General features: G+C 38.9%; 1 protein-coding gene across 6 annotated transcripts in view; it reads left to right on the top strand.

Annotated features, from left to right (window-relative positions):
- arhgef2a (Rho guanine nucleotide exchange factor (GEF) 2a) overlaps nt 1-15857 on the top strand; it is an 86830-nt gene that overhangs the window by 45655 nt on the left and 25318 nt on the right. For 5 of the 6 annotated variants that reach the window (XM_077195338.1, XM_077195337.1, XM_077195343.1 and 2 more), the window contains one exon: nt 12518-12680. In XM_077195338.1, coding sequence (XP_077051453.1) covers nt 12518-12680 — 163 coding nt within the window. Of the gene's footprint in view, nt 1-2826; nt 3196-12517; nt 12681-15857 lie in introns of those variants that run through there. The other variant, XM_077195342.1, reaches the window with a different exon arrangement.

Genomic DNA, 15857 nt, shown 5'->3' with positions numbered 1-15857 from the left:
GTCCCGACACTGCATTCCAATGTACTATCAGCATGATGCTAGTTGAACTACGAGTTCGTATCTAGATTATGTATGTGCTTGTGTCACACTGAGCGCCTTCTAGCCGCTCTGTATTCTTTCCCACATATAAAGCTCGCCTCTGCCGGCTAGTTGGATGATAACTTTGCTTTTTTAGCTCAGGCACCTGCCTCTGGCTATCATAAGGCGAAGTTCAGCACGCACGGCGTTTTGCATGGTGTTCCCATAGCGTAAGCTACTTACGCAATAGGAGAGACCTCTCGAAAGGGAACGACTCGGTTACTAACGTAACCTCGGTTCCCTGAGAGGAGGGAACGAGTATTGCGTAAGCTGCCGTGCTTGTGCTTGGTTAGTTCGCTTCAGTCGTTTTAACCTAAAGAACTCTCATGACGGGGAGCCCAATATATAGCTCTTGGCCACGCCCATCTTGGCGGGCTCTGACGCGCGCGGGCGCGAAGCGCGCTCATTGGTCGCGCATTCAGAGTCGCCCCGTCATTGGTTCGAGCAAGTTGCCGCAGCACAGCCAATGACCGAGCTGCCTTCGTTCATTGCTGTCAGCTGTGCAGCTGCAATGCGTTTTACATAAAGACTTCAATATTCTCGAGAAAAGGAGTTTTCCCATAGCGTAAGCTACTTACGCAATACTCGTTCCCTCCTCTCAGGGAACCGAGGTTACGTTAGTAACCGAGTCGTTTTCATTCCTAAACTTTAGAGTGTGTTCGTGGCCTTCTAGAGCTCTGGAAAAAACGAATGACCTTTTACTCAGGTCTTAATTTGTTCTTCATTTAAAGCTGATTACGGAAAACTTTTTTTTAAACGTTTTGATTAAAAAATAATCACTTTTTCTTTTCTATTGGATAAATAGTTTAACCCGTATCTTTGTATTAGGTTTAAATTATTTTCAATGTTTTTGAGATTTTATTTATATTTTTCAAATACTTTTTAAAAGTAATTTGAATCTAAAAAAGTGAAAAAGTGAAAAAGCAAAAAAGGCTAGATATTTATATAATAATAATTATTATTAATTTTGTTCTTATATATTTTTTTAAGGCTGAGAATGATGAATAACAAGATCAGCCTATATTAGATTTGCAGTCAGTGTACTTGTTGAACTGGCACTGATTATGAAGGCATCTCGTTTTATTAGCATTTGTTAGCATAGCTTGCAGCAGAAACATCAGCAGTATCCGAGTACAGAGCCAGCCCTCTAATACTCCGTGAAGACAAGAGTATTCATCATTATTGATTCGGTCAGGAGTGCTGCAGGGGCTGAAATCTGACTGCTAATAAACAATGTAGCTGGTCCCATGCCACGGATTTGTTATTACCAACACAAGGAAGAAAGATAGGCTGCATAAAATTCAAGATATCATGAGTAAGAGGGAGAACAAGTGTTGAAACACTTGTGTGGAAGTCCGCCCACAGTGCAATCTGTCCTTCCTTGGAGACAGTGAACCAGAGAGAGAGAGAGAATTGTGCCTCACTATATAAAGTTGAAGAGCTGGCAGATTTCACCGAAAGAGCCACCATATACTCATTTTCTACTGAAATACTGACGGTGTTTGGTGGACGGATGGGTTTCTGCAACTCTCAATCTCTGCTCATATAACTCTGTTCTCTTCTGTTCCACAACCAGATTATGACTATTATGTAAGTCTGAGCCCCAGTCAGTATTGTTTGGCGAATCCAAAATGTCTACATGGCACGATACATCTGTTGAAAGATTTGACCTGCTTTAATCTTGCTTTAATCTGCTGAGAGATTTGACTTGCTTTAAACCATGCAGCATATTTAAAAAAGAAAACACCAGAGCAACCAGTCTTTTGCACAATGTGTCCATATAAACCCAAAACCTTGCCGCCCACTGTAAACTTTCCAGGCTCCCCTCATAACTCAGTCAAAGTACACTGTTGGCATGGCGACAGATGTGGCCAAGGCGGGAAAAGAATCTCCCCTCGGCTCTCTTCTCAAAAGAAAATGTCCACCATTTACCTTCTTTCCCGGTACACAGAGGTGCATGCAGAGCCACTAAAATACTGCAGCATTTAGAAATGGATACATGGTTTTCAAACTAAGATGAAGTTATAGGTTGTAACTAAATGTCTTTATTATTAAATACCAATTTGCATAATAAATCAACTCTGATTCTGACTATCTATCGTTTCATTTTCATTTGAAGTATAACTGGTCTGATTTTACTCATGGGTGCTTTTTTGAAGCTTGTAGACCACAAGCTTTCCGAGCATTAGTCTTAGTTCCTTCTAGATCTCTGAGAAATGCTGAATAGGTGTTGGTGCTAAAGTTGACGTCATTGTTTGAAAGAGTTCAGCCACAGAGACTGAGAGTCTTCATTGCTGTTGTTTCACTAGTGACATCATGACATGGTGGCATCTATTGTATTTAAACAACAATAGTCAATCGTTTTCTATTATTATTATTTTATATCAGATAATTGTTTAAGCATTAATAAATTGCATTCTTAAGCTAAATGAATACATTTTATAATACGTAGGGATATGGCTTCATTACGCCTTCAGAAAGGTAAGTTTGCCGTTTAATTTGACATTACAGGACTTGCTCAAGGGGGTTTACTTTGATGCATTTTTCTTGATGAATGGAACAAAACAGATTTAAGGAGAGAGAGATAGACGTTCACTTCTTGAATAAAATAAAAAGGAATATTTTTTCTTGATTAGTAGAAATATTTAAAAATATGGCATCATTTTTCTTTTTTACACATACATAGGAGAGACTCAAATAGCCTACCACCAGTTTTTACGCATATATTATTATATTATGTTCATCTATGCGGTCTAGAATTACAGTGAGTGTTTCAATAAGAATTGAGGGGGTCTGGGATAGTCATCTTGCGCTTCCTGAACGAGGCAACACGTTTCGCTGAAGGGGAGGGGAGAAGAGAGAGAGAGGAAAAGCGTATTTCTCTCAAAGTTATAGCACTGCGCTTCTCTGTGAATGTCTCATGCCTATTAAAACGCTGCTATTGCACATACTCCGGACCAAAAGGAACTTTTATCTTAATTAATGGGATATACATGTGATTTTGCCGTACGAGGATTCGTTTTTCGTTGTACTAAAGACGTTTAAAATATCGCAATGTCTCGAGTAGCGGATCTGTCGAAACTTCGCCAGGAAAGGATGAGAGAGATCAGTCAGCGGGTAAGTGCAATGACGCGTGTTTTAACCAGCTTAACGCAAGGATTAAACCAATTTAGACGCTATGTTTGAATTCTCACTTTAATATGTGTTCGTCATCATGGTTTATATGTGATTTTAGCGCGTACATGGACTTTAACTATGACTAGAAATAGGATATCGATTTTGAAAAGTATGCTGTAAGTCATTTCAGTTCGTTCAATCCAAATCTATTTGTATTTTTATAATACATTGTGTTCCAAAGCAAAGAAAAACTCCTTCAAAAAAGCTATGCGTGTGTTTTGAGATAATAAAAATACATTAGTTATTAACTTAGAGGTTGTGTATAAACGTGGGTAGGGAAATACAGTAATGTGCACTTAAATTGCTATCCTCTTCCTCATTATAGAATGAGGGTTAAAGGGCCAGACAGACTACAATGTTAACGTTGCTGTTGTTTGACAATTAATAATGTTTTCCAGGACTGTAAGTTTATGGCTTTTATTTAGTGCGATGTCATTGGTATGATGCAAAGGCAGCACTAGTTGTATCTGAATCTGTACACATTTACACAGGGATTACAGGTGTTGAAATGAATGTCTTCATTATGAGATTATGGATATAGAAATTATAATTATAAACATATGATTATAAACTGTAAGGCTGTTCTGATGCTAAATTTCATTTACACTGGAGCAAAGCAGTATCACCTATGAAACTATGGGTTACTTTACTAGGCTACAGCTTAAATGTGGAATTTCATGTACACAGAATTTGGAGCAACACAGAGCCTGCTCAGAGCAGTTTTAACTCTGATGTGTAGAGACATCTCGACTAAAAGGTTGTATGTTGGTTTTTGGCATTGGGTGTGCACCTTTTTTTTCCAGTTATTAGCTTTGAGTTGTGTAGGTGTTACTGAGTGGGAAGGTTGAACAACAGACTGTGTGTGTGCGCGCACAGAGAAACATTCAAGAGAAAGAGAGCCAAAAGAGGGGTTGCCATAGAAATAGCCCTCAGTTAAAGCATCAATTCCAGGTTCAGGTCCGAAGGCAAGATTTTTTTAAATAGTGAGATGTATTTTTGCTCACACATAAGCACACAACCTCTCACCACCTCTTCTTCTAAGGTCAAAGGTTAGACTTCAGTTTGAGAATTTAAATGTAACCGAGAGCAGCTTCCAAGTCAAGGTCTAGTTTGATTGGCCTTGTGTTTACCTTTTTCTGCAGAGATATATTGATATAATCGTCCGATTTTGGTCAGTTTTTAGCCAATAAAGGCACACTATGTAAGAATTTTGGATCAAAATATCCAAAAACCACTAAACCAGTGTTATATATTTTGTTGATTTGTGTACTTGCATTATCCCAAATGTTTCTAATGGCTCGTTTCCACTGAGCGATACGGTACGGTACAGTTCGGTATGGTACGCAATTATTTGCGTTTCCACTGTCAAAAGTTGTGAATGGTACCAAAAAGACGAACCGTACCGTACCACTTTTTGGGTACCCTTCCGTTGGGGTACCTAGCACAGTGGTACGGTACTAAAGGGAGGAGCTAGACTCACTGCAGAACGCTGATTGGTTGACAGAGTATCGTCACTTGCGCGAGCTACAAGGGGAATGGCAACATAAGAAGCGCCATTTTTTAATATACAGTTGGAATATAATACTACGGGTATTCTTTCACGAAATGTAGTTTTAAGAGTTTTTGAGGCGAGAATGTAGTTGTTTAAAGCTCAAATCTGCGGTTTATTTATAATGATTTATGATAATTTGATCCATTCCAGGCGATCACCGGGCGCTCGGCGCTCATGTTCCCCACCTGGAACAGCCTTTCCTCGGCTAGTCGTTCTGACGTTTGCCGCTGACTCTGTAGTGGTAATTCGTCTTGTGTATATCTAACGGCTGATCTTTGGTCTCGTGAATCGATAATTCGTTCCCTGGCCAATCGTTTTGGCTGAGGGCTAAGTGAAGTTTCAAATATTTAGGCTATAACTTTTCCGTTGTAAAGTTAACGTTAGACTAGCGCTGAATTTGTATATTTGACTAAATTGTTTGCTTTATTTCTTATTGTATAGCTTCTTGTAACGTTACCTTTTACTTATACTTTTATAATGGCTATTATTGATAGAACTGACATTTAACAAAAAGAGATAGGGTTGAGTTTTGTCATTTTTTATTACAAGATTATCACTGTAATGTTGTTTATTGCAAAATTTGTACAAATGCACATTTTGCCTGGAATATGTTTAATATTTTTTTTTAAATTTAAACGAAAAGATGCAGGGTTGTGTTTTATATTTCGTTTTGTTATAAATAGGCTAACGTTAAACATGTATATAATCAGGTCTATACATTGCCTGAACCACATTTGTGTGCCTATAATGTTTAAAATTTATTTAAATGAAAACGAAAAGAGGCAGAGTGGTGTTTTATAACGTATTTCGTTTTATTGTTGCCTAAAATGTACATGCAGAGCGAGCTGAGTGACGCTTTCAAGAACGCGCTGTTTCCATTTGGAGAATTACCGGACTCGCGTCCTCGGGAGTCCTTCTGCTGAGAACTTTACATACTTGGTATTGAGAAATGCCTAATGTCGGCGCTTGTCTTCTTGTGACAAACATGCCGAGAAGCAAGGACAAGATCTGCTGTAGCCTATGCCATCCATTGGTGTTTACTTTGTCGCTTTTTTCTTCGCGCGAAAATTACGTTGATCGCTTCTTTCCGGCAAACACCACGCCTATCAAGTAGGGTACTGTTGGCGGTGGAAACGCTAGCTGGATCATGGTTTACTGACCCGACCCGAACCGTACTGTACCGTACCGTACTGCTCAGTGGAAACGAGCCATAAGGGTGTATTCACACCTGCCTTGTTTGGTTCGATTGAATCGAACTCTAGTTCGTTTACCCCCTTGGTGCGGACCAAACAACCGAACCGAGACCCAGCTGAAGAGGTGGTCTCGGTACGGTTCCAAACGAACTCTGGTACGGTTCGTTTACGGTGTGAACATGAACCGACCCAATTGCAAGAAAGCACTGCGCCTTTGAGTTAACAGGCTTCCGTAGTCGGAGTTGCGTTATGGGAAAGTGATCTGTTGTAGCCTACTACATTCCATTCCGGCACGCTGTCTGGCCACACGATACTGTTGCGCATCTTTCTGCGTGTCGTGTGTGCATTATTGGAATGGAATGAATGAATGAATGAGTGACAGGGCTCTCAAGTGTCACGCATTGAGCGTGACAGTCACTCATTTCGGTCTTTTGTCACGCTCTCCCGCCACACATTGTATTTCTCACGCTGAAAAACTATTTGTAATATATTTAATATGCCGCAGCGCCCAAAACTCTGGCCGCGCCGCTCTCACTGTGGAACCGGCAGGAATCAAGCGCATCTCCTCTGCTGTTGTTAGCCAATCAGAAAATAGCACTATTGTATCTGGGTAAGATTTAACGCAACAACCAATGACACCGCGTCGGCACGACACTCGTGTGGTTTTGTTTACAAATTTTGGTTCACTTGCAAAAAGAGCAGTGTGAAAGCGAACCGTACCAAAAAAAATAAATAATAATAATAATTATTTGGTCCGGACCAAAGCAAGTGAACTATCGGACTTTCCTGGTGTGAATACACCCTTAGAAAGCTTAAATCCAGAGAAATACGCAGTTTTAACCAGGACACGGACTGTGTCCGATCGTTGCCTATCAATGACATCATACCCCCGTTGCACCCACGATTTTATTTTGTAAAAACCCTGGAAACACCAAAGATGCTTTAGTATATTATGTGTTTTATTAGACAGGTGAGCATCTGTTTGGATACATTCATCGACAGAAAACGAATCATTGTTATACAGCTCAAAACAGTTAGTCTTTTTGTTTAAATCTCGTTTTTTTGATTTACAGAGAGTACCATATTTATTTACTATGCCTAATATCGATCTAGCTCACTGCAGTGTGCAACATGTGTCTCATATAGTAGCCGCCGACCGAATGCAAAGAGTAGCATTATAACAACTGTCATCATACTCAGATGTATCTAATATTATAAAGCAGTGCTGCGTTACCCCACATATGCATGACCGAAAGCGTTCTGCGGCACAATAAAAGCTCCACTGCTCTCGTGCCGTGTGTCGTGCTTATCTCTCATTAGCAATCGCTCCAGCGGCTTCGTTCCGCTCCACCGGCTTTCGTTATGTTAATAAATCTTTAATACATTACCGGTCATCTATATATGATTTCTGCCCGAGTCCTGTCTTTCCACCGGCTGTAGAGGTGAAGACAACAACTCCCAAGATTCCGCGAAATCAAGGCGTCATGTTTTGAAAAAACGACCTCTAGTGGTGAAAAATTACAGAGTGTGCCTTTAACAACTACTTGGCCCATAAACAGGAGTTATATCGACATTGGATATTGAAAGAATCCATATCCGTCGACTGCTATTTTCCTGTGCACTGTAGTAGAAATTGCTGTCTTACGAATATGTTTGCAAAGAATGTCAATGTCAACTAATCAGTCATGGTTCCCCGTAGGCCAGCTATATCCAGGCCATCAGGCCACAGCAGACTGAACTAAATCTGGAGCTGGGACTATTAGAACTGGAGCACCAACATTAAGTACTGTCAATCTCAGCCCATTTCCTTGATAGGAGATGACTCCAAACTTTAGACAAGCTCCCTGAACCTAGAAAACAATTTGCTTGGGGCACATACCGCTCATGCTTTTGTAGAGAAAGCGTGATTCAGTGTCAACTTTCAAGTGAACTACAACCACAAAGGTTGTTTTAATTTTGCAGGCACAGTTACATTTCATTAGCCTGACATTATTTTTATAAACACAGACTTGGAAATGTTGGCTGCTCCTAGAGTGTGACTCTGTATTTTTCTGAGATATAGAGTCATACTCAAGTTTATTTAAAAAAAAAAAAAAAGTGTCACTTTATCTTCACAAACCCCACCCTCGCTACATGCTTTGTTCTCCGATTTAGCATGAACTATTGCAACTTCCCAAATCTGCAGAGATGATCGCACATACACGTAACAAACAATGCAGAAGCATCCTGGAAATTCTGCTTATGGACAAACTAGGTCAATTTAGATTTGCTAATTTGGTATGGTATGGTATGGTATGGTATACTTTATTGTCCCAATGGGAAATTTGTTTTGGGCTCACAAATACAACCACTGCAGCACCAGACACAATACATAACAACACAATACATAACAAAAACAGAGAAATACACATTTAAAATCAAGTATAGCAACATCCTGCAGGTTTTTGGACTGCTACACACTAACACACTAAGCATTTTTCATAATACATTTTCTGTTGCTTAATTCCGACACATGTCCATGTTCCTATGGCGACCTTTACTCATGCCTTCTGCTGATTAGAAAGAGGAAGTGCTCTCTCATTATTTCCTGCCATGTCAACAGAGAGGCCGATTTTTAGAATAAGCGGACCCAAAACAGGACCTTAGCGTCTCTATTTTCAGAGGTGAAAAAATATGAGACAACTTATTATAAAATGTATGAAATTGAAAAATAGTTCACCAAGGAACACAGACCTTCTAGAATCCAATATGGCCATTGTTCGGCTTATGTTTATTTGGAAATATCTTAAGAATTATGTTGACATTTCAAATTCATTTTTAAAATAATTTGTCTGGACATTTATCTTTCTCCAGATAGTTTTCCAATTAACTCATCATAAAATATGTATAAAAGAGGAAGATGATCAGCCAGGTTCAAGTAGAGCTTCTAGTAAAATGCTGACTAGCATATTAACCAACACCAGCTGCTTGTCAAAGCTTTTATAATCAAGAACAATGACTCTAGAAGCACACAGATCAAAACTGAGTTTACAGAGTTGCACTGTTAATTGTGCAAAATAGATCCCTGGACTTATTCAGTTTACCTAATTTAAAGTGGCAGTGTGTTTTTTTGAGCTGTAAATGCCATAATTACTCTGGAGCCAATGGAAAATTATTTCATGTCAATGCTGATTGGCCGATGGCACCACAAGAACAAACACAGTCCTAAACTCTGTCAAATATCCTGTCTGCGTATGAGCTGTGACGTCAAAGACAGCAGACAGGAACATATAATTCGTAAATAGTTCATTATATTATGGAGGATGTTTTGCTAGTGACTGCTCAAAGTGCAAAATAGCTCTGCTGGTTTGCTGTTCAGTCAGCAAACTGAGGAAAAAATGGCAGCTTGCAGATCGTATAGCTTTCTACAAGTAACTTTCTGGGTTCGTGCTCATCATATTTTTTTTCTTTACTAAAACTGAAACTAAAATAAGTATTTGAGTACTTGAAACAAAGCTGAAATAAAATATAAACATTAAAACTTGAAATTAAATAAAAATTAGAAATGTTGCATCGGCAGCTAACAGAATGCCATAAATGTGAAGTGAAAAAGTACTAAGATTACGAAAACTGAAATAAAAAAAATTAAAGACTATGTGGCAAACAGGGCAGGCAGAGAGCCGTGGTAACGGAGCGAGGCGTGATTCCTGGACTTTACGCTGTGTTTTGTTTATGTTTGTGCGGCAGTCGTCTGTGAGGGGCTGCCGCTTTACTTCTGTTTTGTTATTTGTGTTTATATTTGGATTAAAGTTACGTTGAAGAACGTTCGCCGGTTCCCGCCTCCTTCTTCCCTGAGCCTTTAACTACATACAAATAAAAAAGTTAACAACTAATAAACACATGACAAAAGCACATAAAAAAATTACTCACATTTAAATGAATGCGAAAAATATAAAAATAAATGCTAACATAAAACATCAATAAATACTATAATAGTATATAAATACTCAAATAACGCTGGTACACTAATTTTGACTAAATCTTTTTTTTAAACCTTTTGTATTGTATACTGTGCCATATAAATTACATTGATTGGTCTGGACGAACACAAATAAACCCCTTTTTCCTCTCCCTTTATTTTATTACACATTATTTTAAAATAATCAACCTCTCAATAGGCGCAGTTGTTCCTTCATTTTATCTATTTGTTTGTTTATTACTCAACCTAGTCGCACTCAAACTCTCCTTCTTCCCTCTTCCCTCTCCAGTCAAAACGCCAAAACTGAGGGGACGTTTACACAACAACCATGTACTAAAAATGGAAAAGTTTTTCCATAGCTTTTTTTATGTACAGACGATAGTATTGTCAAAACGATCACCATTGAGTCTGTGTAAAGGATTAAAAACGCTGTATTATTCATGCCAGGCCGGTAGTTGGCAATGTCACTCTTTGAAAAAACGTACAAGCCTATAGACTGAACACGTAATTCACATGCGCATGATGTCACGGTTTTCATAAATTCACGTTTTTGTCGTTTGCATGGAGACGATAACGCTATCGTTTTTCAAAAACGTGCACTTTGAAACTTGTTTTCAAAAGTTTGGGTTTTCAGGACCCCAAAACGCCGTTGTCGTGTAAATGAATGGCCAAAACACAAAAAAAGTTCCCAGTTTTTGGTTGAAAATGGTGTCGTGTAAACAGTCCCTGAGGGTTTTTAAAGACTTCCCACTAACATGCAACACTTGCCTACACTAATTAATAGGGGTGTGACGAGACACTTAGCTCACGAGACGAGACACGAGATTGGGTTTACGAGAACGAGACGAGACAAGATTTTTGCACAGTATTTGTAAGAAATCCTCAATGACAAAATTTGTGAATGGAAAAATGGTCTGCAGGTGTTTTAACTAATCATCTTGTAATGAATCTCATTTCAGTTTTGCTTTTTGAGTACGAATTATCATATGCATTGAAAGGCAACAATATACAAGCACTGTAAAAGTTTTTTCAATAAACTCAGCTGACTGGCTTCTCTCCTATATGATTTCACATGAGTCTCTTCAGACCTTTCTGTACATGAATTATGTGCTTCCAGAACTTCTGATTGAGGCTGTGTGTGACCTCCTAATTGAGCTCCATTCCAAAAATTGATCAAAGAAATAAAAACAGTATAAATAACAAAATTAAATAGCATAATTGCGCGCATCAGGGAACTTGCGTTTTACTTCCACTTTTGAATTCGAGATTAATAGGGGTGTCACATACTCTTTGTATAGGGAGTGGCAGTGCTGAGCGCTCATTCTACAAGATAAGACATTTATCTCAAGCTTATTTTAGGCTCTATTGCGCAACGAATCCTCCACCATGGTCTTGTCAGTCATCTCACTTTACTCTCGTCAAATGATCTGTGAACTGTGATTCCTGCTGCACTGTGTTTGACTCTAGCTCGTGCTGGATGAGCAGAGCAGACGTTTACAATAGTTTACAATCAAAGCGATCGTTTTCCAACTGAATTAAATGTTTTTTATTTTAAAAAAAAAGCATAACGACAGTGGAGGTAATGTAATCTAAACGTAGCGGTGGCATATTCTATGCTAATTTTACGCCCACGTTCCGTCAGGGTGATATTTTCACCTCGACGAGAAATCTCGTCACATTTTAATATCGTCACACCCCTACTAATTACCTCAACCCACATCAATTAACCTATTAGCAGATTGTATGTCAAAAAAGACCCTCAGAGGGCCGAAGAGAGGACAAAATAATGGCCAAAATAAGAAGAAAACTTATCAAACTAGGCATGACCTACCTAACAAAGACAAACAAATAGATTAAGTTACTGTATCAGAAAGAGGGCCATTGTTTGTTTAAACCAAATTAGCGATTACCAAATATTAACCAAATATTACTCACGGCAAGGTTGTTCGTTCTTCGTTTAGGGGTAAAAAGAAGTTTGACCAGCGGTATACTGTTAGCCAACATACCGACGTCACCCACACTGATGAGGGCGGTGTTTAGATTAATGTGTAAAAATGTGTTGCATGCTTTCCTCGATGTGGATGTTTGCCCCAGGTCTGCAATTTAGCACTTCAGTCAAGGCTGATAAGCAAAGATTAGCTTTTTCAATGAAACCAGTTCACATGCATGAATGTGTTGTGTGTGTTTTCATGATAAAAATCTTTTACCAAGGAATACAGACCTTCTAGACATTCAGTATGGCTATTGTTCGGCTTATGCTTCTTCCGAAATGGTGTTGCAAGTTCTCTTTTGAGTTGGTTGTTTCCCTGTTCGTGAACTCGGTCTGTACCAGTTCGGCAGATGAATTGGTTACACAATAGAAACTGAGCTGCAATAGTGTCATCATTGTCTTTTTTTGTGAGTGTTGATTGTTCTTTGACCAGCTCAAATTTGTTTTGTGTTTTTCATAGTATGATACTAGGCAAATTTTACTCAAGTGGAGATGATTTAAATGTTTATTTATATATATTATGACACCATGCATGATTCATTTATTTTGAGTTTTTGTGTTCTGATTAGAATAAGGAGAAGGAACGCATGAGGGAGCGGGAGAGAGAAGCCAGAGAGCGAGAGGCCCGCTACAGTAATGGCCACCTCTTCAACTCTCTCACCGTGTCTGGGACGACACTCTGCTCGGCCTGCAACAAGAGCATCACCGCTAAGGAGGCCCTCAGTTGCCCTAGTGAGTCACACAGACAAACATAAACATCACACTCAAAACCCACAAACTTCACCAGTATGATCAAAAGCAGTTGAATACAACATTTTTGCAAGTTGTAGATATTTTGTAAACTCGATTTTTACAGTTTCTGTGGAAAATATTAGGGGTGTTTGTTAATCAACTCAATGATAGAATCCTTGGCAATGTGAGTTTATTTAAAATGTCGCTATGCAGTTGCTAGGGTGTTCTGGGTGGTATAAGCATGTTGCTATGTAGTTGCTTTCTTTCTATTCTTTTGGTAGGGTGTTGATAGGTCTGGCACAAGTCTAAAGGCTCCGATATACTCACGGCAAGGTTGTTCGTTCTTCGTTTAGGGGTAAAAAGAAGTTTGACCAGCGGTATACTGTTAGCCAACATACCGACGTCTCCCACACTGATGAGGGCGGTGTTTAGATTAATGTGTAAAAATGTGTTGCATGCTTTCCTCGATGTGGATGTTTGCCCCAGGTCTGCAATTTAGCACTTCAGACAAGTTGCGTCACGTTTATGTATATAGCACGTTGTACAATAGATTGCTTTAAAGCAAGCAGCTTTACAGTTTTAACCTAAAAAACAGTGACAGTGTTGCTTTCAATTCTAATTAAAACTGAATTTTCTACTATAAAGCAGATCTCCAGTGTGTTCATGTTTTTACTCACGTCTGACCTCAATGGAAGGAACTAAAGAAATGAACTGAAGAAGATTTCTACATCAGAGAAGGCAGAGCCAAAGAGCAGACCTACCTATTACATAGTTGACATGGACCAATGGTAGTATGAAGTTGTTTACCAGCCGGAGTAAACTTTTCCAGCGAACTTTTTATCGTTCATCAGCTGGATAAAAACGTTCTGAAAATGATTCCAACGATACCATTTGTCTTTGCCGTTATCGTTATAGCTGTGGTGTGAACTCTGCTATTCCTTAATATTGAGAACGATTTTAGAACAAGATTTTATATCTTTATCTTTATAGTTATCGTCCTTGGTGTGAATGGACCTTAAGAAGCCAATCCGCAAGTATCTATGAAATTAAGGTTTCTGTTCTCTCTTCAGAGTAAATCTATTGGATATTTTTATATACTTTTAGCATGTTGATATGTGGTTACTGAAGGCCCCGATACAATTCAAACAAAATCAGGCCAAAACGTAAGTTAATTTTGGGAGTTCTAATAAATTTTTTTTTTTTGGAGTTTGGGAGTAAATGTTCGATATGGCAGGTAAACACTTTCAAACTACCATTATTGTGCTCTGAGGCTCCGCCTTCTTTGACTTGGAAATCTTCCCTCGGTTAATTTCTTCTGTTCAGGTCGGACATCCGTGAGTAAAAACATGAACACACTGGAGAGTCACTTTATAGTATAAAAGGGTTATAATTCTAATTGAAAGAGATACTGATGCATGGAAGCACAGAAGATTGAACAAAACAAAACACTGGTCACAAATTAGAAGTCTAAAATTAGAATTTTTAAAGAGAAATGTCGGAGCAGCTTGAGTTTGTTGCCCAGCCTTGTTTGTTTGAACCATGAGAGGCATCTATGTCTCTTCCGCCAGAACTTGACTCGCACACGCCCGTTACTGGAAGCCAAGGATTATAGTTTATAAAGTTATAATTATGTATATTTTTCGTTACAAAAACACATCACTTCGCTTCAGAAGGTCTTTAGACTTTGAAGCCAAAAAAAGTGCATCCATCCATCATAAAAGTAATCTATACGGTTCCAGGTGGTTAATAGAGTACCATTCACTCGCATTATAAAGCTTGGAAGAGCCATATATTTTTTAATGTAACTCCGTGTCATATACACATAGGATGGCTCGAGGGTGAGTAAATTATGAGATCATTTTCATTTTTGGTGTTCTGGGGGACTTTAGCATGTTGCTATGTGAATGCTAGGATGTTGATAGGCCTGGTACAAGTCTAAAGAGCCTATTCACTAGAGCCTAGTCTCTATGATAATCTACTTTATTTTTTTCCAACACAAATTTATCTTTTTATTTTTCACTACTTTCATCATCCGCCTGATGAAATCCATGTCAAAACAAATCAAAACGCTTAAAGCTGCAGTAGGGGAGTTTTGAGAAAATGTTGACTTAGCCTGAAAATTTGAACAAGCACAACTTACAGGTCCAACCCCCTTGCTCTCTGCTGCACTACAGCGCTCCCTCCACAGCTCCTCCCCCACAGCGGAGCCTGCCAAGAACGCGCAGGCTAGTAAGCAGGACCACCCATGACGGCGGATTATAAACAGTTATGGAACATTCACTTATTGGGACGAAACATCAACAATATGCTTTACATTGACTATGGCCTGCCCATACTTTGACTACAAACTTGGTCCTCAAATCATTATGTATTTTGCAATACATGTAACTTTATAAGGTTGCACTCTTTCTATAAGTTATAGCTACTAAGATAACGTTAAAGGATTAGTTCACTTTAAAAAAAAACTTTTGCTGATAATTTACTCACCCCCATGTCATCCAAGATGTCCATGTCTTTCTTTCTTCAGTCGAAAAGAAATGAAGGTTTTTGATGAAAACATTCCAGGCTTTTTCTCCATATAATGGACTTCAATAGGACACAAACGTTTCGAGGACCAAATGACAGTTTCAGCGCAGCTTCAAAGGGTTTTAAACGATACCAGACGATGAATAAGGGTCTTATCTAGTGAAACGATCGGTCATTTCAAAAATAAATAAAAAACTTTAAGTTTTATAAGCACAAATGCTCACCTTGCTCTGTTCTGTGATGCACGTTCGTGATCCTGTTCGAACTCGTTCATCCAAATGAACAAATCTTTTTTCGAGTCATTCGTTCATTGAATGAACGAAATGACTCCGAAAAAGACTCGTTCAAAATGAACAAATCTTTTTTCGTATCATTTCGTTCGTTGAATGAATGAAATGACTCGAAAAAAGATTTGTTCATTTGGATGAACGAGTTTGAACAGGAGAGTCACGAACGACGGTACGCGCTCGCGCTGTGCAAGAGAGGGGTGATCAGCGCGTACACGAGCGTGATTGACACTCCTAAGACATTCCTCCTGGCTCTGATTGGTTGTTTCTGACCGGGAGCGGTGTATTTCTGCAAATGGCAGTAGGACCACAGGGAGGAGACAGAGGAGCTTGATTTTTTTCACAGATTATCTGTCTCATATTC

The sequence above is a fragment of the Siphateles boraxobius genome, unplaced genomic scaffold (genome assembly GCF_051911475.1).
Source record: "Siphateles boraxobius isolate OS27281-9 unplaced genomic scaffold, OSU_SipBor_1 33, whole genome shotgun sequence".
NCBI lineage: Eukaryota > Metazoa > Chordata > Actinopteri > Cypriniformes > Leuciscidae > Siphateles > Siphateles boraxobius.
Note: the sequence above shows the minus strand (reverse complement) of the source record. Positions and strands in the feature narration are given on the sequence as shown.